The sequence below is a fragment of the Leptosomus discolor genome, chromosome Z, assembly GCF_034619465.1.
Source record: "Leptosomus discolor isolate bLepDis1 chromosome Z, bLepDis1.hap2, whole genome shotgun sequence".
Taxonomy (NCBI): Eukaryota; Metazoa; Chordata; class Aves; order Leptosomiformes; family Leptosomidae; genus Leptosomus; species Leptosomus discolor.
Window position 1 is genome coordinate 989,381 of NC_141419.1, and position 26,379 is coordinate 1,015,759.

The window sequence follows — 26,379 nt, forward strand, 5'->3', positions numbered from 1 at the left end:
ACCCACCCAGCATCCCTGGCTTCCCAGCAGCGTGTCCTGAGGTGTCCTCTCCCACTGTCTGGCGGAGGTTTCCCATTCACGGCCAGGCCGCGCTGGGATCCCGGCGGTAGGATCCGCTCGCCCTCCCTGCGTATTTTTTGGCTGACCCCCTCTTGTTTTCCCTCCGTCCTGGAGCCTGAGCGCGCCAGCCGAGGCGGCGGCTGTGCGGGGAGGCTGCGTGCCAGGCCCCCGCGCCGGCTGCGAGGGTTGGTGGCGGTGGCAGCCCCACGCTGGGCTTGCGGTGGCAGCTGTGGGTTTGAGGTGGGGACCTGGCATGGGGGGATGTGGGGGGGGGGTACCCCCAGGATGTGTGGCAGGGTCCTCTGCGCCTGTCCTGCTGCTTGTCCCTGGGAGGCAGGGACATGTCTTCATGCCCATGCGGGGCTTGGAGGGGGTGACCCTACAGCTGAGGTTTGGGGGGCGAGTTGGGGAGATGTGGGGTACAGCGCTGTGGGAAGACTGGGGTGCGGTGCTGGGAGATTTAGTGTATAGGACTATGCAATGTGGGGTGCAGGGCTGGTAACCGTGGGGTGCTGCAGCTGCCATAGGGCAGCAAGGGGAGACACGGGGTGGGCAGTGCTTGCAGCGGGGCCAGCCTGGCTCCCCAAAGCTCCCAGCAAGGTACCCAGCTGTGGGGGTCCAGGCAGCGTCCCATGGCCCCCTCCCATAAGTGGCTCCTCAGCAGCAAGGCAGGCTGCCCAGGGTCCCCTACTGCCTTGCTGGGGCACCCCCATGGTGGCACGGCCCCACGGAGATGGGGCTGGCAATGGCCTCTGTCCCCAGGACCCCTCTCCCTGACCCCAGCCCTCTCCAGGGCACCAATCCTGCTCCTGCCTGCGGAGAGCGAGCAGAACCAGGGGGCTCCTATAATTATCATTGTGCTCTGAATAATTCATGGCAGCATGACTCCAACAAAGCCTCTCCCTGCCCCGGCTCTCTGCCGCGCCGCCTGGCAAGCACCGGCTGGCCTTGAGGGTGCCATAAAGGGGGGGCAGGCTGGCAGGGGCGGTGCGGTGGGACAGAGGGGTGTCTGTCACCTGTCACCTGCTGCCAGGGGTTGGGGGGCGGTGTGGGCAGGGGATGGAGGAGCGGGTGGGGGTGTGTGCCCCCGGGAGCATCGCCATCCTCCCTGTGCCTCAGTTTCCTCCTTGCCCCGGTGCCAGGGATGCTGGGGTGAGCAAACCCAGCAAGCGGGGTCTTTTGCTGCGTGGCTCAGGACACCCCGTCTTTTGGGGGGAGGGGGGTGTGTCTGTCTCTGCACAAGCACCCAGCACCCCGATCCCTGCAGCCGTTCCTGCAGGGCTGGCTTGCCCGCAGGGAGGGTCGAGACCCCATCCAGGCGGGCTCCAGCTGCGGGGCCGGGAGCAGCGAGGGGTTAAACGCCATAAAGCCGGTGTGAAACTTTTGGCTGGGGAGCTGCAGGCAGAAAGTGCATTTGTAGCCGCAAGTGGCCGCCTTGAAGACGATCCAGATCTGTCTGGGAGCCGTCTGCTGCTAAAACCCTTTGATCCACTTACTTCTCCCTGGGGAGCTCCCTGCAGCGCTGGTGCTAATGCCCCCGTGGCGACAGGGGCTTAGCTGCCAGACGGATGCAGGCAAGACCCCCCTCCTCCTGCTGCCAGGGGGGAAAGCAGCCGCAGAAAAAGGATGGAGGGGGGGTGGGAGTGGGGGAAAAAAAAAAAAAAAAAAAAAAAAGGGGCTGTGGGACACAGGAGCGATGAAACCAGGCTTAATCTGTGGGGTGCTGGGGGTGCCTGGAGCAGGTTTGGCTGTTCCCGGGCTGTTGGCAGGGATGGAGGGGGCGTTGCTGGGGGATTGCCATGATGCCAGGGCGTGGGGGGGGGAGGTGGTGCTGTCACAGGGAGGGTTTGTGTCCTGGGATTGCAGATCTGGGGGCTCCTGACTGCCCCGGGGCAGGGCCCCATGCACGGCTCGGTGTGAGGATGTACCGCTCGGCAGCCCGACCCGCCGGTGATTTGGGGGGCGATGAGCCCCCAGAGTAGCTCCGCTCGGGTGAGCGTGTCCCTGCTGCCTCCTCACCAAGCCCTGGGAGCAGGATGAACCCTCCCGGGGCTGGGAGGGCAGCGGTGGCACCCGTGGCTGTAGGGATGCTCTTGGGGAGGCCGTTCCTCTCTACCCTCACCCTGGACAGCCCCACAGCCTGGGTGCGTGGGGCAGGAGGTCCGGCCTCATGCCCAGCTGTGCCCGAGCGCTTGGGGTTTAATCTGATGTCTATTTGTACCCGTTCCCAGCGTGCGCAGCACTGGGATCCCCGTGTCCGCCGTGCTGTGCCAAGCCAGCGGGCGTGGGGATGGCTCTGGGGGTCAGTGAAGGTTTGGGGCGTGGGGAACTGGCTTTCAAGTCAGTTAGGCAATGTTTGCTGGTGGGGAGTTTTCCACAAAGGAAAAGCAAATTTGGATCGATCGGCCCAGAGAGCAAATGGGCTGAAAGGGGAAGGCAGGAAAACGGGCAGCGCTGGGCAGCCAGGAGCCAGCTTCCACGGGGTTAAACGACCTATTGGCAGTTCTGGTTCGGCAGTTCTGGTTCGTGGGGATTACTTCGCTTTTACTGTAGGAAATGCTTAAAGACGGGGAGCCCGAAATAAGCTGCTGCACTGGGCTTCAAATGCACATTTTACAGCGGGCGTCAGGACCTGAAGGATGTGCTGGTCCACATGTGTCCTGTCCTCCCCAGATCCCCGCTGCGGATGGGTTTCACCCCTGCGGCAGCGCGGGCTCCGGGGTGTCCTGGGGGGGGGGTCCCGGGAGGGGAGCAGCGCTGCGCAGCGTGGGGAGGGATGGGGCCGGCATGGTGCTGAGCTCTGCGAGGGGAGACTTGTGCGTGGGCTGGCCCCTGCACCCTGCGTGACGCATGTGGGCGAGTTACGGATGGACCCGCTGACCACAGGCTGCAAGCCTGTGCACGGAGCAGGATGAGGCCGTGGGCAGGAGAAGGGGCGCAACGTCCTCCCCCCTCCTGGGGTTTGGTGTTTGGGTGCTCTGGCGGGTACCCGATGCTGCCTGCGGTTTTGGAGCTGCCCTGCCAGCAGGACGGCATCGCCTCCGCTGCCGCTGCCCGCAGCTGTGGCCACGCTCGTGGGGAAGGAAAAAGCCATCGAGGTGGTGGTGGAGCCGCAGGAGAGGCCAGGGCACGGTCACGGCTGGGGACGGTCACGGCTGGGTCCCGAGGGCTCCCGGAGGGGCCGGAGGGGTGGGATGGAGGTGCGAAGGGAGGCGAGCGGGGAGCGAACAAAAGCTGCATTGAGGGCCGGAGCCCGGCCGCCAGCGGAGCAGGAGCCCGGCCAGGAAAAACAGGGCCTGGAGCGGGGAGCACATCGTGTCCCTGGCTGGGGCCGCCGGGGCCCTCGGTACATTCTGTAGCGGAGGAAGCTGGCGCGGGGACGCGCTGGCTCGGCGGCGCAGCTGACCCCGGCGCGGAGAGGCGTGGGGGGGACCCCCGTGGGTGCTGCACCCTCCGGCCGCGTCGCTCCCCGGGGCGAACCATCTGTGTCACGAGCCCCGCTGAGACCGGACCCCCCCCCCGCTCTCCCACCCGCTCGCTCGGGGCAAGGGGGTCGCGGGCTCCCCTGTTCTGGGTCAGCGCTGGGGGGGAGGAGGCGGTGGGGCGGGAGGGGGGCGGAGGGGGAGCAGCTTGCAGACAGCGAGCGGGCGCCGTGCCCAGGAATTCGAGGATGGTTTGCCGGCTGCGCTGCCCAGGCAGCAGCGTCTAATTCAATTAAAGATCAGTGTCACGAAGCGGGGAGGCCGGCACCGCGTGGGAGCCGGGTGGGGGCTGCCCCCCCCGGGGGAAGGCGGCCGTCTGAAGGGCTGCCAGGTCCCCGGGGAAACAGCCCGGACGTCAGCGGGCTGGGGGTGTCCCGTCCCGTCCCCCCCCCCCTGCTCCTCCAGCCTTTGCTGGGAGAGCTGGCACACGGGGCATGGGGTCGTACCCAGGCTGGCACCACTGGCAGGTGCCCGCAGCCCAGGGACCCCATAGAGCTGCTGGAGGTGTCACCCCCCCCCCAATTAGGAGGTATGGAGGCATGGCCCCAGATGCTCAGATCCTTTGGGATGGGCTTCCAGGAGTTGGGAGCAGCTGTTTTCTTGCAATGACATGTGGCTTCCCGTTGCCTCCACACCTCCTGCCCATGCCCCAGCGTCCTCCATCCCCCTCCCTGGCACTCCACCCCAGCCCTGCTGCAGTCCCCAACCCCTCATCCCCCAGGAAAATCCCAGAATTAATGACCAGGAGGGCTGTGGTCAGGGTTCAAATCCCTGCAGTTCAGGGCATCATCTCCCTGAAGTCCAGAGCTGATTGGGTTTTGGAGGTCTGGGCATTTCCTCCTGCCTCTTTTTTGGACATTTTGTGAACCACCACCCCCTGCCCAGGACACCTTTTTTTTGGTGGCTTTATGTGTGATTCCTCCAACTGAAAGACAAGACCCCGCTGGCAGCGTGGACCCGAGGAGGGTCCTGGGGCCACGACCGCCTGCAGCGGTGAGTGGCTGAGCCCGGCGGCCCGTGGCATCGCTGCCGGTTCGCAGGCAGGGCAGGTTTTCAGGCGCTCTTGCTCCGGAGAGACTCATCAGCACTAAAAAACAGCCCCGGGGATGCTGCCTGGCCTGACCTGGAGCATCTCCTCCACCCGCCTCCCGGTCCCGCTGGCAGGAGGGGAGCCGGCCCCCTCGCAGCACCCATCGCCCAGGGTCGGAGTGGCCCAGGGGGGCGGTGGCAGTGGATCCCGCTCCTCCCTCGAGCGGCACCGGGACCGGCTGCTCCAGCAGGCTCTGGCTGATGTAATTTTTGCCATTACAGGTAAAACCGCTCTGCCTCGGATGGCGAAATCCTCCGAGGCAGGCAGGAGGGGGACTTGTTGTGTTCCTGTTGCTCCGCAGCACCCTGCAGGGAGCCCCGCTGCCTCCCCAGGTGCGGCTGCATGGGGTGGCTGATTCATTTTCCGAGCTGGGCTGGGGGGCCAGAGGCTGCGCCGTGCGTTTCCCACCCCCACACCCCCTGGCAGCCTGCCGTTGTGGCTCTGCTGGCTTCTCACCCCTGGTCCTGCTGGTTTTAGACCCGGTCTGGAAGCGTCCCTGCAGCCTGCTGCCTCCCTGTTGCCTACAACCGGCGTGTGTGCAAGCGCAGCCCAGACACCACGGTGATGGGCTGCGGCCGTGGCTTTCCTGGCACCCTGTGTTACCAAATAGGGCTTGGAGAGGGGGGAGGACACCCTGCCCGGGGTAATAGTGCATCCCTGGTGGGGGCATGCAGCTGAGATTTACCGCTGGGAAAGTTTGGGGCATCGGAGGGGGCGAATCGCGGGGCATTCGCAGCGTTTCTGAGCCCTTGAAGGGTAAAGCAGAGACTGTGATTAACCCAAAGGCAACCCTGGAGTGCTGGGGGGGGGAGAAAACCTCCCCCACCCCCGGGTGGGATTGCTGCCAGCCCCCCGGCAGAGCACCGAAGCACGGGTTGATGCGGGGGAGCTGCAGCAGGGGAACAAAGCGCTCGGATGGGGCCGGGGCGCAGCGGCTCCTCTCTCCCTGCTGCCCCCAGCCCAGGAGAGCAGCCCCAGGCAGGGTGGCAATGTCCCCAGGGGGAAAGCCCCCCCTGCCCTGGGGTGTGTGTGTGTGTGGCAAGGTGGAGGCTGACCCTATGGGGACCCCCAGGGCACGTGCCCGTCTGGCGCAGGGCAGGGACCCCCTTGCGGGAGGACAAGGCGGACGAAGCTGGGGTGCATCGCCGGGGCCCCCCCGCTTCGCCCCCCTCCCTCACCTGCGGGATGTCACCCCGCCGTTTCCCTGGCAACGGCGACGGCATCCCGAACACCTCGGGCAGAGTTTCCCTGCCTCCCCTGCGATGTCATCCGCCGTTTCCCGGGCAACCCAGCATCCCCAGCCGGCTCAGGCAGGCAGGTAGAGGAGGACCCCAACCCACCCGCCGCCTTCTGCTCTGCCCACCCTTCTGTCCGGCCCCCCAAAAGCAGAGTGTTGGCCCGCGGTGACCTTAGGTGGCCAAGCGGTGGGGACAGGCTGGCAGGCTGCTCTTTCTAGACCCAGGTATGGGCAGATCAGGCAAATGGCCCGGGACCCTGGGGCGAGCAGGCAGCCCTCCCTGTCCGTACCCTGAAGGTGCCCTGTGGGTCTGCCTGGCACTGGGGAGCCTGGTGAATGGGCAGCTTGGGGGACAGGAGGAGAGGCATAGCTCAGGGACATGATGCCCACGCTGTGTCCCACCCCGTGCCTGCACAAAGGGCTGCGGACAGTGGCTGGGCTTGCGGGGAGTCGGTGTCCCCAAGGGAAGAATAGCCAAGGGAGGCTGGAAAGTGTCCGGGACAACTGGTAATTCCCTTTCCTGGCCACCTTTGAGCAACTGGTCTTGGCAGGAGGTGTTAACCTCCAGAAGGGCACCGGTGAGGCACGTTGAGCATCCCACTCTGCGCTGGTCCTGGGGCTGTGTTCCTCCAGGCGATGCCCTTCACGCCACGCGCCCCTCCTGGGACGAATGCGCTGAACAGAAAGTGTCCCGGCGGCTGGCGTTGCCCCCCTTGCTCTACGAACAGCTTTGCCGCTTGCCCCCGGCAGCTCCGCTCCCTCCCAAGCCCAAGGGGCAAATCCCCCTGCTCCCACTGCCAGTCTTCAGAGGCCAGAAGCCCCACTCAATCCCACTGCAGCAGATGGAAGCACTGGGTCCTGGGAGGGGGACCGGACAGGGGCAGCCCCAGGTACTCTCTCCACCAGCGGTCAGAGCCTGGGAAGTCCCGTGTTGGTGCAGCAGTCCTCAGCCCGGCCCGGGCCAGCTGCGGGACCCCCGGGCCAGGCACCAAAGCTGAGGGGGGGGGGATTGTATTTGGATAAAATCAGGGGGGGATTGTATTTGGATGCAATGGGAGCCTGTGGTGCTGCGGTTGCCAGGGTTTCCCTGCGGACCCTGTGCTCTGCCCTGTGCGCTGGGGCCAGGGAGGTGAGTGCAGGCAGGGGCTGTTGGCTGGGCGTTTTTTTGGGGGGAGCCATGACCCTGCTGGCAGGCAGCCCCGCTCCTACGTGGTCCCCGCTTGGGTGCATCACCGCGGGCAGGGGCTGGCTCGCTGTGCCCTTGCTGGCGCTGCCTGCGCCCAGGCCATCCAGCAGCCCTATCCCCCTGAGCCCCCCAGGTGGGGGGTGTCCCCACTTCCCAAACCCACTGGTGGGGCTGTGCTTACAGCACCAGCCCCGCAGCGTGCAAGCACATCGGTGCCACCCTACGTGCACGAGCGCGTGTGTCGGTGCGGGGTGACACCGGGGGTCCGCGGGCTGCCCCGTGCCTTGCGGCGGGAGTCACGGGCAGGGCTGGGCGGGAAGCCCAGCGACCCAAAAAGGGCTCGGCGGGTGCCTGGAAGCCGCGGGGTGCCAGCGGTGCCTGTGCACCTGGTAGATGGGGGGCTTCGGGGTGCAGTAGCCTCCCGCCCCGGAGGGTTTTACCGTGCCCTACAATGAATGGCACAAGCCCCCATGCTCGCCGGAGCGTGGCGGGGGGTTTGTGAACCCACCCGGGTGGGCAGCTGGGGGGCGGGGGGAAGGCCTCCCCTTCCTCCTGGCTCCCCGCAGGCTGGTGAGACCCCGGCAAGAGGAGCTGTGGGGGCGGCGGCGGGGGGGTGTGTGTGCCATTAGCAGGTGCCAAGCAAGGTGCTGCCGGGGGGCGCAGCCGGCGTGGGTGCTGGCGTGGGTGATGTGGGGCACAGGGCTGGTGGGTGCTGGGGACAGGGGGGCTGTGCGGGCTGGGGTGCAGGGTGGGGCCATGGGCATCGCGGGGAGGGGTGGGCTGCGGCTGGGGGGTGCCCATGTGCAGGGTGGGCGCACGCTGTGCCCCTGCGTGTGTGACTAGGAGGGGCGGGTGACACCCTGCTGCAGGCTGGTGACATCCCGGGCAGGGCTGTGTGACCCACTCGGCTCTGGCTCGGGCTCCTCCAGCCCTGGGCCGGTGGCGGCTCTTTCCGCCTCCCCTGGCAAAATGGAGCTTTTTGAGTCTCCTCCCCTCTGAGACCACATTTGCTTTTGGCTCCCACCCAGCATCAAGGGGGGGCTGGGAGCTCCCCGGAACTTGCCAGCTGCCACCATATGGCACTGCGATGGGCGCTCCTCGGGGCTCCGTGGGGCAGAGCAGGGATGGACCTCCCCACCCCTCTTCAGGACCCTCTCCTGCTCAGGAGCCACCCCCAGCTGGGAGCCCCTCACCCCGCATGCCGTGCTGGTGACCCCTGAGAGCATCCCCCTTGGGGAGACCCGCAGGGTGCCACGAGCTGCCCGTCGCCGTGGGTCCTGCGAGCAGGCAGCAAGGCAGGATGGCTGGGGAGCGCTGGGCTGGCCCTGGGGCGCAGGCTGGGTCTCTGGGACACCGCAGACGGCCGGGATAGAGCAGACTCCTGGCGCAACGGCTGGGGAGCAGCTCTGCCAGTGACTCCCTCTGCCGCAGCCCCCTCTGTGCCTCAGTTTCCCTTGACTGCAGGCAGCCCCGGGCTGGGTGGGTGGGGGCAGCATCCCTTCTTCCCACAGCCAACAGGGCTGGAGCTGCAGCGACGTCCCCAGGGCCCTGCGGTGACCTTGCTCCGCTTCCGTGACTTTGGCTCGCCGAGCGGGGGCTGCGGGGGCTGCGAGATGCGATGAGCACGTCACGTGGGATGCTCTGGGATGCTCGGGGCAAGGGGTCTCTGCCTTATCCCCCCCCCTCCCTGGTGTCTCGGTGTCTCTCCCAACAGGGTCTGCGTGCGGCCGGGGACCGCGCGGTGCAGCCCCGGGCACAGACGGAGACTTTTCGGCTGCCTGAGCGACACGAGAGGCGCGGCGGGCTCAGCCCTGCTGGGAGCTCCCGGCCGCCCCGGGGTCCGCGTGTGCGTGCGTGAGTGTGAGCACAGCGCGCGGGCGGGCAGCTGAGCCGCCCTGCCTGCGTGGGACGAGCGGTTGTCACCATCGCCCGCCTGCCCCGCGTGGCCTGGGGGACAGGGCTGCTTCCCAGGGGCTGTTCTGGAGGTGCTCGGTGTCCCTTGGGTCCTCGCCGCAGCGGGCACCGCGCTCGGTGGCATCTCAGCTGGGCCAGCACCTCCAGGTTGCCTTTGCCTTGCCGGGGGGGACGTGGCACGTGGATCAGGGACCTTCGGGCTTTCCTGAGCCAGGAGGGACGTCAGCGTGAGGACATTTCCCACTGTGTTTCTGGCCGCGCGGGGAGATGGTGACAGCCATGACAGCAGCACGTGCCACTGCCTCCCTCTCCCCGTCCTCGCGAAATGCCGGCTCCGGGCGCGGTGCATTCGCCTCTGCCCAGGTGGGCGACCGTGGGGGTCTCTGCTTCTTGCAGGCGGCTGGTTCCTGCCTGCCCCAGGTGGGCTGTGCCGGTGACACGGGGCGTTGTGCCCTCCCTCTCCGGTGCACACACTAAAATAAGGAAGTTGGAACTGGAAAAAAGGGAGTTGTGTGGCTTTTGGAGGGTTTCTGTGCTGCAGCGTGTCGGCGTGGAGTGCTCTGGCTGGAAGGGCTGGTGTGGGGCCAGGTGGCACTGGTGGGAGGGGACGGGGCTGGGCCCCGCACCCAGCCAGCCTGGAGGGTGCTGTGGCATGTGCCATCTCCCGAGGCTGAACTGGGGGGGGGGGGGTTGGATCTGGCCCGTGGAGGGCATTGCTGCGGGCTGGGGTGTGGAGCAGTGTCCTGTGAGGGGGACACCAGCGAGGGGACAGCAGGGGTGGCAGGAGCCTGGCAGGACAGGCAGGGGTTCCAGGGGCTTGACCAGAGCAGGTGGACCCACTGCTGCTGTTGGCCAAAACTGCTCATTATTTTCACAGCTGTTTTTTAAATAGTGCTTCTTGCAACGTTTCTGTGCCGTACGACAGGTCCCCATAATGAATATTTTCTCCTCTCACCCAAAGGCATTGCATCACTGAACCCTCCCCTGCCCCACCTTTGGGGCCTAAAACCTGCAAACTAATACAAATACTTGTTTTCGTGAAGAACTGGGATTTTTTAATGGGAATAAAACTGTTCCATGGAACATCTTTCAGCCGAGAGTATGTGGTGGCAGGGATGCCCCCGCTGTCTTGGCCCCATCCGGTCCCCACCCACCTCGGGAGAGCCCCGGTGCTCCCAAACCTTTGCTGTCTGTGCTGGCTGGTGGCAGGGTGAAGTCTCTTGCAGGTATGTGAGAAGCAAGAGGCACCTCTCTGTGCATGGCCAAGCCGGCCCCTCATCTCCAAGGACTGCCCTGAGGTGCATCTCCGTGCATCTGCGCAGGGTTTGCTGTCTGCCAGGGAGTCTGCAGAGCCTGTCCCTGCTCCGGCAGCCAGCACAAACCTGCTGGGGTCCTGGGTGGGACACAGCGTGTCAGCAAGGCTTTGGCTTTGCTCCGTGGGCCCCTTGCGAGACCCATGGCTGGAGCTGCGCAGGGGGACTCGCTGCTCCTCCAAGTTCCCCTGCGGGGCTGGTCCCCAGGGACGGCGTGGGGCCACAGGGCAGGCGGGGAAGACCTGGGGCAGAGCAAGTCCTCAGGGGGACACGTGTGCCCCAGTGCATGGCTCCGTGCCCAGCGTTCCTTGCTTTTTTGGGTACAGTCCAGCTCTGGTGTAGATCTCGGGCTGTAAAGCAGGGCAGCCTCGACAGAACAGGCGTGGGGGAAGGATGGGGCTGGACGCAAAGCCCTCCAGGGTCTGGGGTTTCTGCCTCTGCTCAGGGCGGTGTGGTGCTGCACGTGGTCGGGGCGTTCGGACAGGACAGTGGTACCTGCGTCTCTCCCAGGCGGCCAAGTGACCCAGAGACGGCGCTTCGTGGCACCCCACAGGGCGGTCATCTCCCACGGGTGCCCAAGCATCGCTGTGTGGAGTGGGAGGGCGCAGGCTGAGCCCCGCTGCTTCCCTGATCTTCTTCCCGCAGGCTGCAGGCGGTGAGGAGGAGGCGGGTGGCTTCTCTCCTGGGAACAGCCAGCTCCTCTGCCCGGTGGGGTTTGGACCGCCCCCCCCCCCCCCAGGGGCTCAGCATCCTTCTTGGGGTGCCTTGTGCATCCCCTCGTGGGTGCCGGGTCTCCCCAGGCTCTCTCGGTGTGGTTTGATCCGCCTTGCCTTCGGATCCGGAGCAGCTCGTGTTTGCTCTGGGTGTCCTCAGCGTGGGTACGGGCAGGGCTGCCGGAGGGTGCTGGGGCACACGGTGTCCCCAGCCACAGCCCCGGTACCGGGCAGCCGGGGGGGCAGCCAGCAGGGAGTTAAACCGGTACCCGTGGAAAAGGGAGCGCAGCTGCTTTAATTACTTGGCTGCAGTGAGAACTTGGTGTGGAGGAAATTGAACCCAGGGGAAAAAATACTGTAATTTCATGCAAAAATTACATGGCAGCTCTGAGTGATTTACTGCAGCTATTTTGGTGGCCAACTCTGGGGTGTAATTAGAGTATTACAGGATAAGTGGCTGATGGTGGAGGGGGTCTTTCCAAGGCATCTCACCTGGTCTCCCGTGTTGGAAAGCGGTCCAGGCAGGCTGGGACCAGGATGCGGGGAGGGGGCATGTTTTGTCCCCAAAGGCAGGGGGGCTCGACATCTCTCAGCTGGGTGCAGGCACTTTGCACAGCATACCTGGCTGGGCTGGCACCTTGTGGCTCACCAGCACCCTTGGGACCCTCGAGGGAGGCTTATACAGCTGGGGGGGGGGGCTTGTGCGGGGGGATGGCATGGCCACATTGTGCAGGTCTCTCCAGGAAGGAGAGAGCACAGGCTCAGCCTCACTGGGGAGCTGTGCTGGGGGGGATTTCTCGGCATGTGGCTTGGTGCCACAGCATTTTTCTGGGAGAAGATGTGGTTTCCAGCTGCGAGTGTCGGGGTGCTTCGAACTGGGGTGCTGGGGCTGGCTGGGCGCTGCGCCGGACCAGGAGGTCTGGTGCTGCCCGGGGCTCCTGTAGGGTGCTGCCAAGGGCGCGGAGCCTGACCCCGTGCTCACCCTGTGTGCAGCAATCCCCTGCTGCTGCCAGCCCCCCAGCCCGTCCTCAGCATCCCCGCAGGGCTGGCTATGAGCAGGGCGAGCAGCAGGGTCTGGCACAAGTGCCCCCGGCAGCACCGTGCCCGGCGGCACCGCGAGGTCCCCCTGCCAGCTGGCCGGGGCAGGTGGCCCAGCAGCCTCTGGCTCTGCCGCAGCCCCAAGGCAAGCAGGTGACCGTGCCAGGGCCAGCCAGCTCGGAGCTGTACGGCCACAGCTCGTCCAGTCCGTCACCCCCTTCCCTCTTCGGCATCGCCCTACAGGGAAGGGAAACGGGACATGGAGGCAGGCAGGGCAGGCAGGAGGTGGGCAGAGGCTCCTGGCCATCCCCTGCCTCCCACCAGCCCTGTACTGGCACCAGTATGCAGCCTGCAGGCAGGCACCCCATAAGCCAGGGAGTGTGCGGAGCCAGCCCATCACCTTGGCACCGGGGCGTGCTGCAGCACCAGCCCAGCTCTGCCTGGGCCACCGCTCTCGGTGGCACCCGGTGCTGAGGCGAGCCCGCAGCCAGGCTCCGGGCACCCACCCCTGCGTGACTGCACCCGTGCAACCTCTGCCGGCTTGCGGCGTGCTGGGAAAGGCCGGGCTCCCTCCCGGAATGCCCCTTGCTGGGCTCAGCCCTGGGCTCTGCACCCCGAAAGCGCAGCCCGTGCCTTCAGCAAGAGGGGCTGCAGGGGTAGTGGCACCGCGTCGGGGCCAGGCCACCGCCTGCTCCCGCAGGAGGGTCCCTGAGCTCCCCAGCCCTGCCTGCTCTCTGCCTGCTCTCTGCCTGCTGCCCTGGGAGGAGAGCGTGCCCGCTCGTTAGCTGCAGCCGCCCTGGTGCGATCTAATGAGCCCTTTGGGGAGCGCGTAGGGCAGGACAGGCGGTGCTGGGGAGGGGGGGACTCATGGAGACCGCGGTTCTGCGGGGGACACAGAGGGATTCCTGTTCTGCATCTCCCCCCAGGGCTCCTCCTCTGCCCCCCCAGCCCCGCTGGTGCCCCCAGCAAAGCCCAGTAGTGCCGAGGATGGACAGTCCCAGCCGGGAAGGCAGCGTGGTCCCCTCGGGGGGGGATGGTTTGGGCTGCCCAGCGGTACCGGGCTCGGGACAGATGCTGTGGGGTGAAGGGACCCCTTCCCCTCCAGCCACACCTGGGGACCAGCTCTTCTGGCCCCTCCTGTCCTCAGCCAGCTTGGGAACAGCCGTGGCTGCAGGAGGAGGTGTGGTGCAGAACCCCAGCAAAGTCCCAGTGGGTTTTGGGGGCTGTGCTGGCCCCATCAGGAGGAGCCCAAGGCTTTGGCCAAGGGAGGAGCAAAGCGGCACAGGGAGTGTCATTGAGCAGGCTGGGGGAGCTGAGGTTACAGGTGTCCCTCCAGCACAGAAATCACCCCCTGCCGGTCCTGGCGGTGTCCCCATACATCCATCCCCTTCCCCCTGGGCCACCTCACTGGGACCCAGTGGCCAAGCTGGTGTGAGCCCCACTGGCCGTAGTGGGAAATGGGGAAGATGCTGGTGCTGTGTGTGTGTCCCCTCTGGGGAAAGGCTGTCCCACTGGGATGGGTGCTGCGGGTGCTCCCCGGGCTCTCAGCAAGGTGCCCAGGGATGGGGACGAGGCAGGACTGGGGCAAGGAGAACGCTCCTGGTTTTGACGGGGACCTGGAGGGATGGCAGCTGGCTAAAATAAACCGGCTGCCATGGCAACGGCAACACTCCCGTTGCAGAACTTGGTAGCAACCAGCTGTTTGGCAGCGGCGGTAACCAGGGCCAGGAGGGGGATGCTCAGCCCCACCTGCCACCTCTGCTTCGGTGGCACCCGTGCCACTGCCGGGGTGGCCCCAGCCTGGGCATAAGGACTGTGCTGATGTGGCCAGTCTGCCCTCCGGCAGCTCCATCCCGGCGGGGGTGTGTGCCCGGGGGTCTCACCCTGCTGCGCAGCAAGGGCTGAGCCAAGCACCCACCCCTGGCTTGGCACCCACCCGTGGCTCGTCCCCATGCTGAGCCCGTGCTGGATGGAGGCTGCAGACTGGGACTGCCCCAGTAGCCATCCCCAGCCAAGGGCTGTGGAGCAAGTGGTGGGCACAGGGGGCTGCCCGGGGGCTGGGGAGGGGGCGGGCACGGGGAGCGGCGTGTGGTTTGATTTGCGTCAGCCACTTCTCCGGTGGGTTTGGGAATCGCTTGCAGAGCTCGTGGTCAGGAGGGAGAGGGAGGCACGGAGCCAACGGCAAAACACAAAATCAGCTGCCAAGTCCGCAGGGGCGGCGAGGGGGAGCGCCGTGCCAGGGCGTGCAGCCCGGGCTGCTCCGGGGGGGCTGCACTGGGGGTCAGACCCGCTGCGAGCCGTGGGGTATATGGCAAAGGTGGGCCGGGACCATCGTGGGGCCAGGCAGGGGATGGGCTTCGCCCTGGGGACCCATCCGAGTGCCACAGCACCTGGTTTTTGTCCTGAAACCTGGCCCGAAGCCCAGGCAGCCACAGACGGGCTCCTTCTGGATGTGGGGGCTTGGGATGGGTCTGGCGAGTCCTGGCCGTGGGTCAGGGTCATGGTGGCGGTTTCCACCTGGACCTTCTCCTTCAGGAGAAGTTGATCTTGGCCATGTCATCACCCAGCCCCAGGGAACAGCAGAGGGACCTGGGCAGGGGGCCGGGCAAGCATCTGCCCCGGACTGGCACAGCCTGGCCCCACGGCGTGGGGTTCACGGCTCTGTTCCTACACCCCAGAGCACGGGGCTTGCCTGGAGCCATCCTTTGCCCCACAGCATCGTGTACCATCTGTGGGGCAGGGCAAGGCTGGACCCCCCTTCCCCAGTCCCTGCCAGGCTCTGCCCTCGCTCTGCCCCGGTGGGTGGCACGGAGAGGGGCTGTCAGGGGGCTGTGCAGGGAGGGGGGCAGCAGCATGGGGTCCCCCATAAGCCCCCACCTCCCCACCCTGGGAGTGATTAGCAGCTCCTAATGAGATGCCGGCCGGGCTTCGAGCTGGCTGCGAGGCGTGAGGAGGCGGGAGATGCTCTGGCCGGGCCATGCTGAGCAGCCGTGGGGCTCCTTGCGTGTCAGCCCCCTGCGACGACGGAGGGCGCGGGATGGACACGGCCCGTCACGCCTCGTCACGCCTCGAACGGGCCTTTGGCTCAATTAGCAGCCCGTCAGAGCGGCTCTGCTCAGGCAGCGCGGTGACCCGAATACGCTCGCCTCCGCTCGGCAGCCGCCGGCGAGACCCCCGCGGCGGGGAGGCGGGTGCCCTCCCTCTGCCCCCGCTGTGCTCTTTCTGGGGACACCAGGCAGCCCGTGCCGTCCCCCCCCCGCCCGGCTCCAACAGTGATGCCCCAGGGAAGGATGTGCTGGAGGGGGGTGACAGCCCTGGCCCCCCAGCTGGGAGGGGTCTGCCGGGATCCAGGCACCAGCTGTGGGGCGGCGAGCTGGCTGCGGGGTGCCCGAGACGGTACGAGGGGCTGGGGGGGGGGGGCTCATGGTGCCTTGCAGGGGGGCTGGCGGGAGGACGTCGTGCGGCTCCGCAGAGAGCTGGCAGGGCAGCGCGGGGGGCTCGCTGCGAGATGCTATGGGGGGCTGCAGAGAGACGGCTGTGGGGCGCTATGGGGCACTGCGTGGGGTGCTGTGGGGTGTTGCAGGGAGCTGGTGTTGGGGCGCTGCACAGGGCGGTGCAGGAGGCTGGCTGTGGGGCAGCTGCACGGCCACAGGGCTCTGCCAGGGGCTGCCTGGGGTAGGAGAGGGCAGCGCAGGGGGGGTGGCGGGGGGGGGCTACGGGCCAGTAACGCCCTGGCGTGCTGCGGGGCAGCGCAGAGCACAGGCTGCCGTTTTGGAGCAGAGGAGCTCCCACGCACATGGCAGCTGCCCAAAACTGCCTCGCCGAGCCCCGTGCCGGGGGGCTGCTCCTTCCCGGCAAGCTGGCGTGTGCCGCCCCAGCCGCGGGGGGCAGCGGGGAGATCACGGGGGGCTGCTAACGGCAGAGAGGCCAGCGGGGGTTCACAGCCCTCCTGAGCCCAGCGTGCGGCTGCGCCCCATCCTCGGGGAGCCCGCTGCAGAGCTGGAAGAGCCTTGTCACACGTTGGGCTGGATTTACGTCTGCCCTCGCCCGGGCTTTCTCCTCCGTGCCGCTCCCCCCTGCCTGGAGCCCCTGCTGGGGTCACACACCCACGCACGGAGGGCTGCCGTGGGGCGCGCTGATGTGCCTGCGGCCGCGGGAGGTGATGGGGGTCCCATCCCGCTCCCTGCCTCCAGCACGGCGCGGGGGTCCGCCCGCTGTCGGCACGGGGCGCCCGTCCCGCTCGTCGGCATCTGGGGCGCTTGGCATGGCAGGGGCGGGCTGCCGCGGCGTGCCGGCTGCCATCTGCTCGCCAGGCAGGCGTGGGCCCTGCTCGGGAGGCGGCGCTTGGGTGCCAGGGCTGGTGGGCTGCTTCGGGCAGGGTGGTGACGCCAAATGGCAGGGAGTAGGGCTGGCCGTCCCCAGGGGACGGTGCCAGGAGGCCACGGTGATGGCCACCGTGCGCTTAGCTGCTGGTGCACGTAGGCAGCGCCGTTTCTTGGGTGAACACAACGTCTTTGAGGGTGTCACCAGTGACTGTCCCATGCCACTGCCACCCCTGCGTGGCGTCCCTCAGGATGAAGCACCATCAGGCCTGTTGGCAGCCTCTGCCCCCTGGCTCGTTGCCTCCAATGCTGGCAGTTTTTATGTGCAAGAGGTAAATAAGCATCAATTAACCCCCGGAGCCCTCCTCGGGCTGCCGGAGAGCAGCCAGCGAAGCGCTTGTTAGCCGCCCTGTCGCTGCTTCCCCCTCTTCACCGGCGTGTGACTTTCCACCCGGGAACTGGCTCATTAGCTGGATGGACCAGCAGCCCGGACAGACGTACAGACCCTGACGCACCCTGGTTGTGGGGCTGGGGCTTGGTGGAGCTCAGGGCTGCGCTGTGCTCCATTGGGAGGGGTGGGATGTGCGGGGAGGAGGCTGGGGTTGGGGGGTGAGGGGGCTTGTGGTTTTGCTCAGGAAAAAAAACAGGTGACATGGGGACAGCAGGGATGGTGACAGGGACAGGGCCAGGTCGGCAGTGCCTCCTCATTTGCTCTCCCCAGCTCTGGGCAGGACCAGGGCTTGTGCAATCCTGCTGTCGCTTGAATTGCACTTGTTTCCCCCCACCCCGTGCTCGCCTTGGGGCATGCAGGAGGACGTCCAGCCCGCCCCCCCCCGCCCCTCCTTTGCACCCCAAGACCCGGGTGGGCACCCCAAGGCTGGAGGAGCAACCCCTGGGACACGCTGCTGGGGTGCTGCTGGCGGTGGGGATGGGCAAGGTGCTCGGGATGCTGCAAAGGGCCCCTTCGTGCCTGGCACCGGTGCCCACCTCGGGGGTCCACCAGCACCCTGCTGCCACGCTGGGCGCAGCCTCGCCAGACAGCGTCTGTCCGGTCAAAAGGACGCGGGGAAACGCTCCCAGTGCAGCAGCAGCATCGGTGCCAGATGCAAATTGATAGTCAAGTCACTCATCCAAACAATGGGGTCCGGCTAATCCTTTTACAATGGGACTAATTGCTAATCAGACCGATTTCACACTGGCTGTTCCCCTGACAATGAGGCTCCGTGGAGAAGGGCTCCTGGGGGTGTGAGGAGGCTCCGTGGGTGCCCACGACTCCCACCAGCCCCCCCCCCCCCCATCCCTGTGCCAGGCCCTGCAGCAGGGCCAGCCCCCAGCAGACGGGCACCAGGGTGGCACAGGGGTCTTCCAGATTGGCAGAGCCTCCAGCAGCCAGTGGCCAGGGGCTGGCGCGGGCTCCAGCCTCATCCTCCCTTGGTGTCAACCGGGGCTGAGCCGGGCTTGGGGCCACCTGCTACACCTGGCAGCCCCGGTGCCACTTCCAGCTCCTGCCTCCGCTACCCAGAGCATCCCCTGCCCCTCTGCAGAGCTACGGGGGCAAGGCCTGGTACTTGCTGTCATCGAATCACAGAATGGTTTGGGTTGGAAGGGACCTTAATTCCACCCCCTGCCACGGGCAGGGACACCTCCCACCAGAGCAGGTCGCTCCCAGCCCCATCCAGCCTGGCCTTGAGCCCTGCCAGGGAGGGGGCAGCCACGGCTGCTCTGGGCAGCCTGTGCCAGGGTCTCACCGCCCTCACAGGGAAGAATTTCTTCCTTACATCTCATCTCAATCTCCCCTCTTTCAGTTTAAAACCATTACCCCTCGTCCCATCTCCACACTCCCTGATCAACAGCCCCTCCCCACCTTCCTGCAGCCCCTTTCAGCACTGGAAGCTGCTGTAAGGTCTCCCTGGAGCCTTCTCTTCTCCAGGGTGAACACCCCCAACTCTCTCAGCCTGTCCTCACAGGGGAGCTGCTCCAGCCCCCTGGTCATTTTTCTGACTCTCCTCTGGACCCGCTCAAGCAGGTCCGTGTCTTTCTTGTGCTGGGCACCCCAGAGCTGGACGCAGTACTCCAGGTGGGGTCTCATGAGAGTGGAGCAGGAGAATCACCGCCCCCGACCTGCTGGACACGCTGCTCTGGATGCAGCCCAGGGTGCAGCTGGCTTTCTGAGCTGCAAGCTCACACTGCTGGCTCACATTCAGTTTGTCACCCACCAGCACCCCCAAGTCCTTCTCCCCAGGGCTGCTCTCGATCCACCCCTCGCCCAGCCTGTGTCTGTGCTTGGGATTGCCCTGACCCAGGGGCAGGACCTGGCACTTGGCCTTGCTGAACTCCATGAGGTTTGCACAGGACCACCTCTCCAGCCTGTCCAGGTCCCTCTAGATGGCCTCCCTGCCCTCCAGCGTGTCACCAGCACACACAGCTTGCTGTCATTGTCAAACTGGCTGAGGGAGCACTCGATCCCACTGTCCTTGTCGCCACAAAGATGTTAAATGGCACTGGTCCCAGTACCACCAATCCTTGAGGAACACCACTTGTCACTGGTCTCCACTCGGACATCAAGCTGTTGACTGTGACTCTTTGGGTGCGACCATCCAGCCAATTCCTGACCCACCGAGTGGTCCAGCCGTCAAATCCATGTCTCTCCAGTTTAGAGACAAGGATGTTGTGTGGGACAGCATCAAAAGCCTTGCACAAGCCCAGGTAGATGGTGTCGGTTGCTGTGGTGGGTGTCATCCCCTGGATGTGTGCTGGGGACCGATGCTTCTTGCCCTGAGCCGGTTGGGTACTGCGGGGCTGCGGTGCCGCGTGGGGCCAGGGTGCCGGGAGGGTTTCTTTGCTGTGGTGAGGGGCCTGAGCTATTGGAGTGGAGTGGGCAAAGAAAGGGTGCCGTAGGGACAGATGAGGATGAGGAGGGAGACCCAGCAAGGGTGCAGGGCACGGCCAGGCCTGCAAAGGTGCACGTTGCTGCGAGAAGCGGCACAGGACTTTGGGTCATGGGGCAGTGAGGGGCAGAGCAGCGTTGGAGGCATCGTGGGGACCCTGGGACTGGCACCAGCCTTTGCCTGCTCCCCCTGCACCCCGCCAAAATCTGCCAGCCCTGAGGTCCCCCTGCACCGCACTGCCGGGGGCTGGCCAGGAGCTGAGCCCCGCATTTCGGGCCGTGCGATCGTGCGCTGCTCCCTGCCAGCCCGGGACTGGGAGCTGTGGGATGCTGACTGCTCGGGGGGCTGCTGGGGTGGGGGTGGGGGGGTTGAAGCGGGTCCCTGCCTGCAGAGTGTTAATAAGCTCCTGGCCCACCCCTGCGCAGCCCACTGCCCTGCACCGTGCACCCCGAGCCGCCGCCAGCCGAGTGTGTCAGGGTGCTAATGAGGAGAGAGCCGTGCCTTGCACTTAATTGCTGCTGTCTTTTGGCTCTTAATGAAGCTCTGCTGCAGGAGAGGCATCAGCCTCCCTTGCCCTCCTCTCCCTCGGGCAGCCTGACCCCACCAGCCTCCCCCTGCCAGCCCTGCCCCCTGCCTGACGCCAGCCTGGCCCTGGGTCCACGGGTGGCGCTGGGTGGGTGCCGTGCGCTGGAGCTGGGATGCTGGAGGGACGCAGCAGCAGAGGAGGAGGTTAGCACCATGCTGAATGTCACCCCTGTCCAGTTGTGGCATTCCCAAACCCCCCAAACCCTGGCCCCTCTCTCCGTCCTCTGCATGGCAGCTCGGTCCCAGCCACGGAGGGCTGCAGCATCTCCTGCCCCCCGGGCTGAGCAGACCCAGGGAGCGCTGGCAGCGAGGGAGCAGGGCTATATAGGGTGTCCCCAACAATGCAAGGGGGCCCAGCAGCGGGTGGGCATTGCCCCAACAAGCCCTGCTTGGGGGTTGCCACCCCCTCCAGGTGAGCGAGTGCAAGGCGGCACCGTGGGGCTGAGCTGGCCGGTGGCACCGGCTCTGCAAACCTGTTGGTGGCCGTGGGCTCTGTCCCCTGCCGCTTGCACTGTGGCTCAGCCGTGCGGAGGGGAGCTCGGGTCAACCTGTGTCTCAAGGGAGAGGTGTTGGGGGGCTCGGGGAGAGCTCTCCCTGCCAGGCAGGCTGGCCCAGGGCTTGGCTCGCTCCGCCTGAAGGTGAGGAGCAGCGGCACGGGCAGCCCCCGCCGCGGAGGGCAGCGCGTGTCCCAGCCCGTTCCCTGAGCTGGGGCAGCCACCGCCGGCCCCGTCCCGAGCTGTGCGTGGGGCCATGCAGGAAGGGGTTAACGGCTAGCCCATACCTGCAGTTGCATTTTAAAGATGTGAAATTAAAGCCCGTAATTTATTCTCCCCACACACGAAGGAGCAATTAGTTCTAAACACGGCTTAATCAGTCAGCGCGAGATTGATTTCTGTAGACTTGGATTTGGTGGCTGCTGGCGAGGAGCCAGCCTGGGAGCAATCTCCAAATAAATGAAGTGCAGAGAAGTAAGCCATTACATAATATGATAGATGAGGCTGGAGCTCACTCGCCTCTTCATTAGTATTCCACTGTATGCCGGCAACAGCACCAAACTTTCTCCCCGGCACCTTGGTTTCTTCCCCCTCCCTGTCCCTCTGCCCCTCCTGCAGCTCAGCAGAGGCAGGAGGAGCTGCCTGCCTCCCTTCAGCTCCTGCTGAGCCCGTGGGCAGCGTTGAAGCGAGGGTCTCTACACTGTGGACTGATGTTCTTCTCCGGGGTCCGCGTCTTGCCTTTCCCCTCTGGACCCTGGGGAAACCAAGGTGCGGGGAGCTGGAGTGACATCCTATGAGCTGCAGAAGATGGGCAGCAAGAGGCAGATGTTCTCACCTCCTCTTTCCCTGGCTGGAGCTTTGAAGGCGTCTCCCCAGGGTCACCCCAGCCTGTCACCCCGCGGGAGTGCAGCTGGGGATGCTTGTGCTGGGACACGGCCCCTGGTACGAGGTCCCTGCCTCCTCCTGCCTTTTGCAGCGACATCCCCGCTCCATCCAGTGAGCCGCTCGGAGCTGCAGCGGCCAGCAAGAGCAAGAGGAGCCGAGTCTTGTTCTCAGTAGAAAACCTCTCTGAGATGCAGGGAGCCAGAAGTGTCTGGAGAGCAAGCAGTCCCCAAACAGCCCTTGTCTGGGCTGAGTTTGCAAACCCCCCCATGCTGTGGTACCCGAGCCCTTGGCCAGGGTGCGTGCCTGTCCCTGCCACCAGGCCCAGCCTGCAGGCACGTGGAGAACCAGACCATCTCCACCTGGGCCCCCAGCCTTGCTCGCTGGGGATGACAGGCATTTTGGGGACAAGATCTCTCTCGCTTACACGGTGCTGGCAAGTTGCTTCAGGCCGTGGTGGTGCCGATGCACACGGCGCAGCGCATGCTTCTGCCTCCCCAGCGATGAGGGAGGAGGGGAGCCCATCGCAAAACGATGCTGGGCAGGGAAAGTGGTTTGGAGCCATCTCCAGGGGGTTGGTGTCATCTCCAGAGGGTTGGTGTCATCTCCAGAGGGTTGGTGCCCAGCGCTGTGTGGGCAAAGTGTCTGCCCGTGGAGCTGGTGGGGTGCCTGGCGGTGGGGAGAGCGGGCTGGGACCTCTGCAGATGTACGTGTGGGCGAGGCTGTGCTGGGAGCATCCCGGTGGGCTCTGCTGGGCCTGTGGGGTGGCCAGGGCTGGGAGGGACAGAGAAGACCTGGACCTGTGCGTGGTCCTGCCTCTGCCTCTGCTTTCTTTGCCTCCTCACCTTGTCCCTCCACAGGGAAGACGAGTCCCCCGAGACCTGGCCCTGCATGGTGCGGGGCTGGTGCAGGTCCCTGGGGCACGTGCTACAGACCCACCCCGCAATCCCCGCCGTGGCAGTGATCGCGCTAACGACAGAGCGCTGAGAGCTGCAGCAAAGGGCCATGACCCAGGGGCTCCTGGTGGGGAAACGCCTGGCGATGGTGTGGGAGAGACCCCCCAGCTGAGCCCTGTGGCTCAGACAGCCGTGGTGCCCCAGGGGATGGAGCCCAGGTCCCCCTCCCTGCCCCACGGGCATCCCCCTCCTGCCTGGGGTGCCGGAGCCGCTGCTGACCCTCCCCTCTGCCCTTGCTGTCTCCGCAGAACTCCATCCGGCACAACCTCTCCCTGCACACCCGCTTCATCCGCGTGCAGAACGAGGGCACCGGCAAGAGCTCCTGGTGGATGCTGAACCCCGAAGGCGGGAAGACGGGGAAGACGCCCCGCCGGCGGGCGGTCTCCATGGACAACAACAGCAAGTTCCTGCGGATCAAGGGAAAGGCCAGCAAGAAGAAGCAGCTGCAGGTGACGCAGGAGCGCGGGGAGGACAGCCCTTCCTCCCAGCAAGCCAAGTGGTCGGAGAGCCCCGCGTCCCACGCCAGCGATGAGTACGACGCCTGGGCGGACTTCAGGACGCGGGCCAACTCCACGGCCAGCACGCTGAGCGGGCGCCTCTCGCCCATCATGTCCAACCACGAGCCGGATGAGCTGGAGGAGGACGACGGTACCCCTTCCTCTCCGCTGATGTACCCCAGCCCCTCCAGCACCATGTCTCCTTCCCTCAACGCCCGCTGCTCCGTGGAGCTGCCCCGGCTGACCGACCTGACTGGCACCATCAGCCTGAACGAGAGCCTTGGGGAGAGCATGCTGGAGGACCTGCAGGACGGCTACACCATGAGCCCTTCGCAGCAGCTTCCCCCGGCCGCCCTGCGGCAGCGGAGCTCCAGTTTCACCTTCAACTCCAAGTGCTCCACCATGGGGGCTGCCACCAACACCTACTGTGGGACTATCTACAGCCAGCCAGCCATGAGCCTCATGCGCCGCCTGCCCATGCAGACCATCCAGGAGAACAAGCAAGCCACCTTCTCGCCCGTCAGCTCCTACAGGAACGCCTCGCTGCAGGACCTGCTCTCCTCCATCTCCTACGCGCACAAGGAGAGCATGGTCCCGGGGGACCTGCCCCTGCCGCAGGCCAGCCCCATGGTGCCGGCCCGTGGCCACAGACACAACCCGCTGCTGTGCGGGAGCGGGGAGCAGGGTTTGTCCTCCTACCCGCCCCACTCGGGCTCTCTCATGAAGAGCAACGCTTTGTACCACCCGTCACCAGCCGGTCACCACCCTGCGGCCAACACCAGTGCCTTAGCTAATCCTGTCAGCCTTATGAGCTTGCCCAGTGACACGTGCAGCATGACGGCCATGCCGCACCACGGGCATCTGCATTCCTACGCTAATAACCAAGGGGCACACATGAGCTTGCTGGATTCACTGCAGGGCCCCTACCCGGGGGCTGTCCACCCCCCCGTGTTGGGCCAAGACAGGTTCCCAGCAGACCTGGACCTGGACATGTTCAATGGGAGCCTGGAGTGCGACGTGGAGTCGATCATCCTGAATGACTTTATGGACAGCGACGAGATGGACTTCAACTTCGACTCGGCTCTCCCACCGCAGAACGGGCTCAACGTGCCCGTGCTGCCCGGGGGTCCGCAGCCCACGAACCAGAGCTGGGTGCCCGGGTGACGCCCGCCGCGGGGTGGGGGCTCGCCACTGAGAAGCCACGAGGGGAACATTGAGACTAACTTTTTTTTTTCCTTTCTCTTCTGCCTTTGTTTGTTAAGATGGGCTAGAGCCATCGGTCTGAGATTGAGGTCGAACACGAAACACAAACCATAGGGTCAAATATTGAGATGGGGTAGGGCCCCCAGCCCCCAGCCCACACGCGTGCCCGATCTGCTGGGTCCTCCCGTGAGCATCCTCTGGAGGATGGAGGGCAGGCGGGCGGGAGAGGCAGCCAGAGCCAGGTGGGGCCGGGGGGCGAGCAGGAAGGGAAAGCCTTTCCAGATGGTCCCGGTGCCCTGCTGTGACAGTGTCGGTTTGATTTGTCCTTGGGCTGGGTGATGAGGTGGTGATGACTGGTTGCGTGGGAACCCCCTGCGTGGGCATCTCTCTCTGGAAGGGGACGCTTTTCTCTGAGCCACCTTGGAAAACGAGTCCTCTGAGTAGAGGTGTCAGGAGCGTGGACCCTGCCCCAGGGCAAGGCGGGGCTCATCACCCCTAAATCCCGGTGGAGATCTGAGCTCTGCCAAGCCCACACACCCAGGCCACATCCACTGCGGGTCTCCTTGCGTGGGTCCAGGCAGGTTTTCTTACCAAGCAGTGAGAAGGTGGGGGCTGGTGATGGAGGAAGGATGCCCTGGGGACAGCATCTTGGCAGCCCACGTGCCCGCTGGTGGCTGGGGGTGCCACGGTGATGCTTGCCCGCAGGAAGGCTGTGGTACCCTGCCCGGAGCAGGCGTGGGCACGCTCCTGCATGTGGTGCACAGCCCTGTACGCGATGGTCCTGCTGGGAGTGAGGTGCTGCTGGCCTGGGTCCCTTGTGCCGGAGACTCAGGGGGAGCTCACAGGGTTGTTGGGGGGGGGGGGGGGGGGCGGGGGGCATATTTATTCGATTTCATGCACTCTTTTGCCATTGAGCTTTTACATTGGAAGGAAGAAAGGGTTGAGATTAGGGAGAGGAGGAGAGAGGCCATGGGCAACGCTGATGGCTGCGCCCCATCGCACGTCTCGTCTTGGCCATGGCTTTGGGTGGTGGTGGATGATGGGGTGGAAGCTGGGGGGGCTGTGATGAGGGTCGTCTTCGAGAAGGGAGTGTGTGTGAGGAGGGGAGGGATGTGGTGGCCAGGCCTCTGGAAGCAGCATGGGGTCCACCCTGCCCCAAGCCTTGGTGACCCACGCTGCTTCCCCCGCATGCAGAGCTCAGGGAGGTGCCACAGGGCTTGCAGCCGGGGCTGTGGGGCTCCTGGGGAGTCACCGCTGCTTTCAGGAGTGACTCCAGCCAGCAGCCAGCCTGTCTGTCCCGGAGGGCTCACTGCCCATCCCCAGGGTGCCAGGAGAGGTGGTCTGGGGGGCTGCCAGCAAGAGGGGTCAGCCCTGCTGCATCCCTCTGCCAAGGGATGGTGCTCCATGGGGGTGGGGACCACGATTCACACGTGGTCCTGCTGTGTATCAGAAGCCCAAACTGGTCCCACCGCCATCCTGCGCAGCTGGGGCAGGGGCTCCCCGCTGCGGGGCAGCCCAGCCCTTGGCGTAACGGGGTTTTTGGACTGGGGCATCCAGGCAGGCTGATGGGCAGCTGGAGCGGCTGGTGCAGAGGAGATGGAGGGGCTGGGAGGAGAAGCTGTGGGAGCTGCTGCTCTGTCCCACCGGGCTCTCTGCACAGCCCATCTTCCTGCTGGGCACCGCGGGCTTTCTCTAAACCCTGTGCCCTTGGGTTGTGGCGAGGGTTAGTCCAGCGAACCAGCACGTTTTCCCAGCCCAGCCCTTCCCTTCCCGCTCCGGCACCACCTCCTCTGCCACAGTGTGGGTGCTGGGTCGCACCGAGCCGCAGGGGCAGCGCGGCTGCTCAGAGCCGGGGCAGGGAGGGACCCCTGAGTGGGCACCTCCTGCTCCCCTCCTGACCCATGAGTCTGTGGCAAAGCATGACAGGGGAGCCCCATGTGCCACCGTTCACCTTCGCCCTGGGCACACGGCAGGCATAGTCTCTAAAGACATTCTTACAAGTTAATTAATTATGTTTACATTATTTGATCATGTACAGAATTTAATATATTCTATTATATATAATCTTTCTTGAATGCTTTTTTAAAAAGGTTTATTCTTTGGTCAGGATCATTACCATATTCGTTTTTATACACCACCTCTCGTTTCAGGCATATTTAAAATCGTTGGAAACCGATTGCAAATGGCTATTTAATACCCGGCACCCCAGCTCTGCACATGGGGTGCGAAGGACTGCTAGCGAGGAGAGGCAGGGAGGGCAGCTGGGGCTGCCACGGGAGAAAAGGGGGCTCTGCGCCCCCCCCAAGCACAGGAGAAAGGGAAGGGGTCCTGGCTCTTCCAGGCACCTGGTCTCCAGGCACACGTCCAGCAGCACACCAGCACGCCGGGCAGCGCGGGCCAGCTGGGGCTCACCCTGGCAGTTGGGCATTTGCAGATGGGGTGCTCAGGCACAGGGACCCCCCAAAACCCCTGTGGTGTCTCAGATCCGACCGCCATCAGAGGGGGAAAGCCGCACCAGC

The 26,379-nt window shown here is 65.5% G+C and overlaps 1 protein-coding gene across 1 annotated transcript in view; it reads left to right on the forward strand.

Moving 5' to 3' along the window:
* Nucleotides 1-23,821, forward strand: part of FOXO6 (forkhead box O6) — a 36,945-nt gene extending 13,124 nt beyond the window's left edge. The window contains exon 2 of the mRNA XM_086479586.1: nt 22,409-23,821. Within this exon, the coding sequence (XP_086335712.1) occupies nt 22,409-23,821 (1,413 nt within the window). The remainder of the gene's footprint in view (nt 1-22,408) is intronic.
* Nucleotides 23,822-26,379: the final 2,558 nt, after the last annotated feature.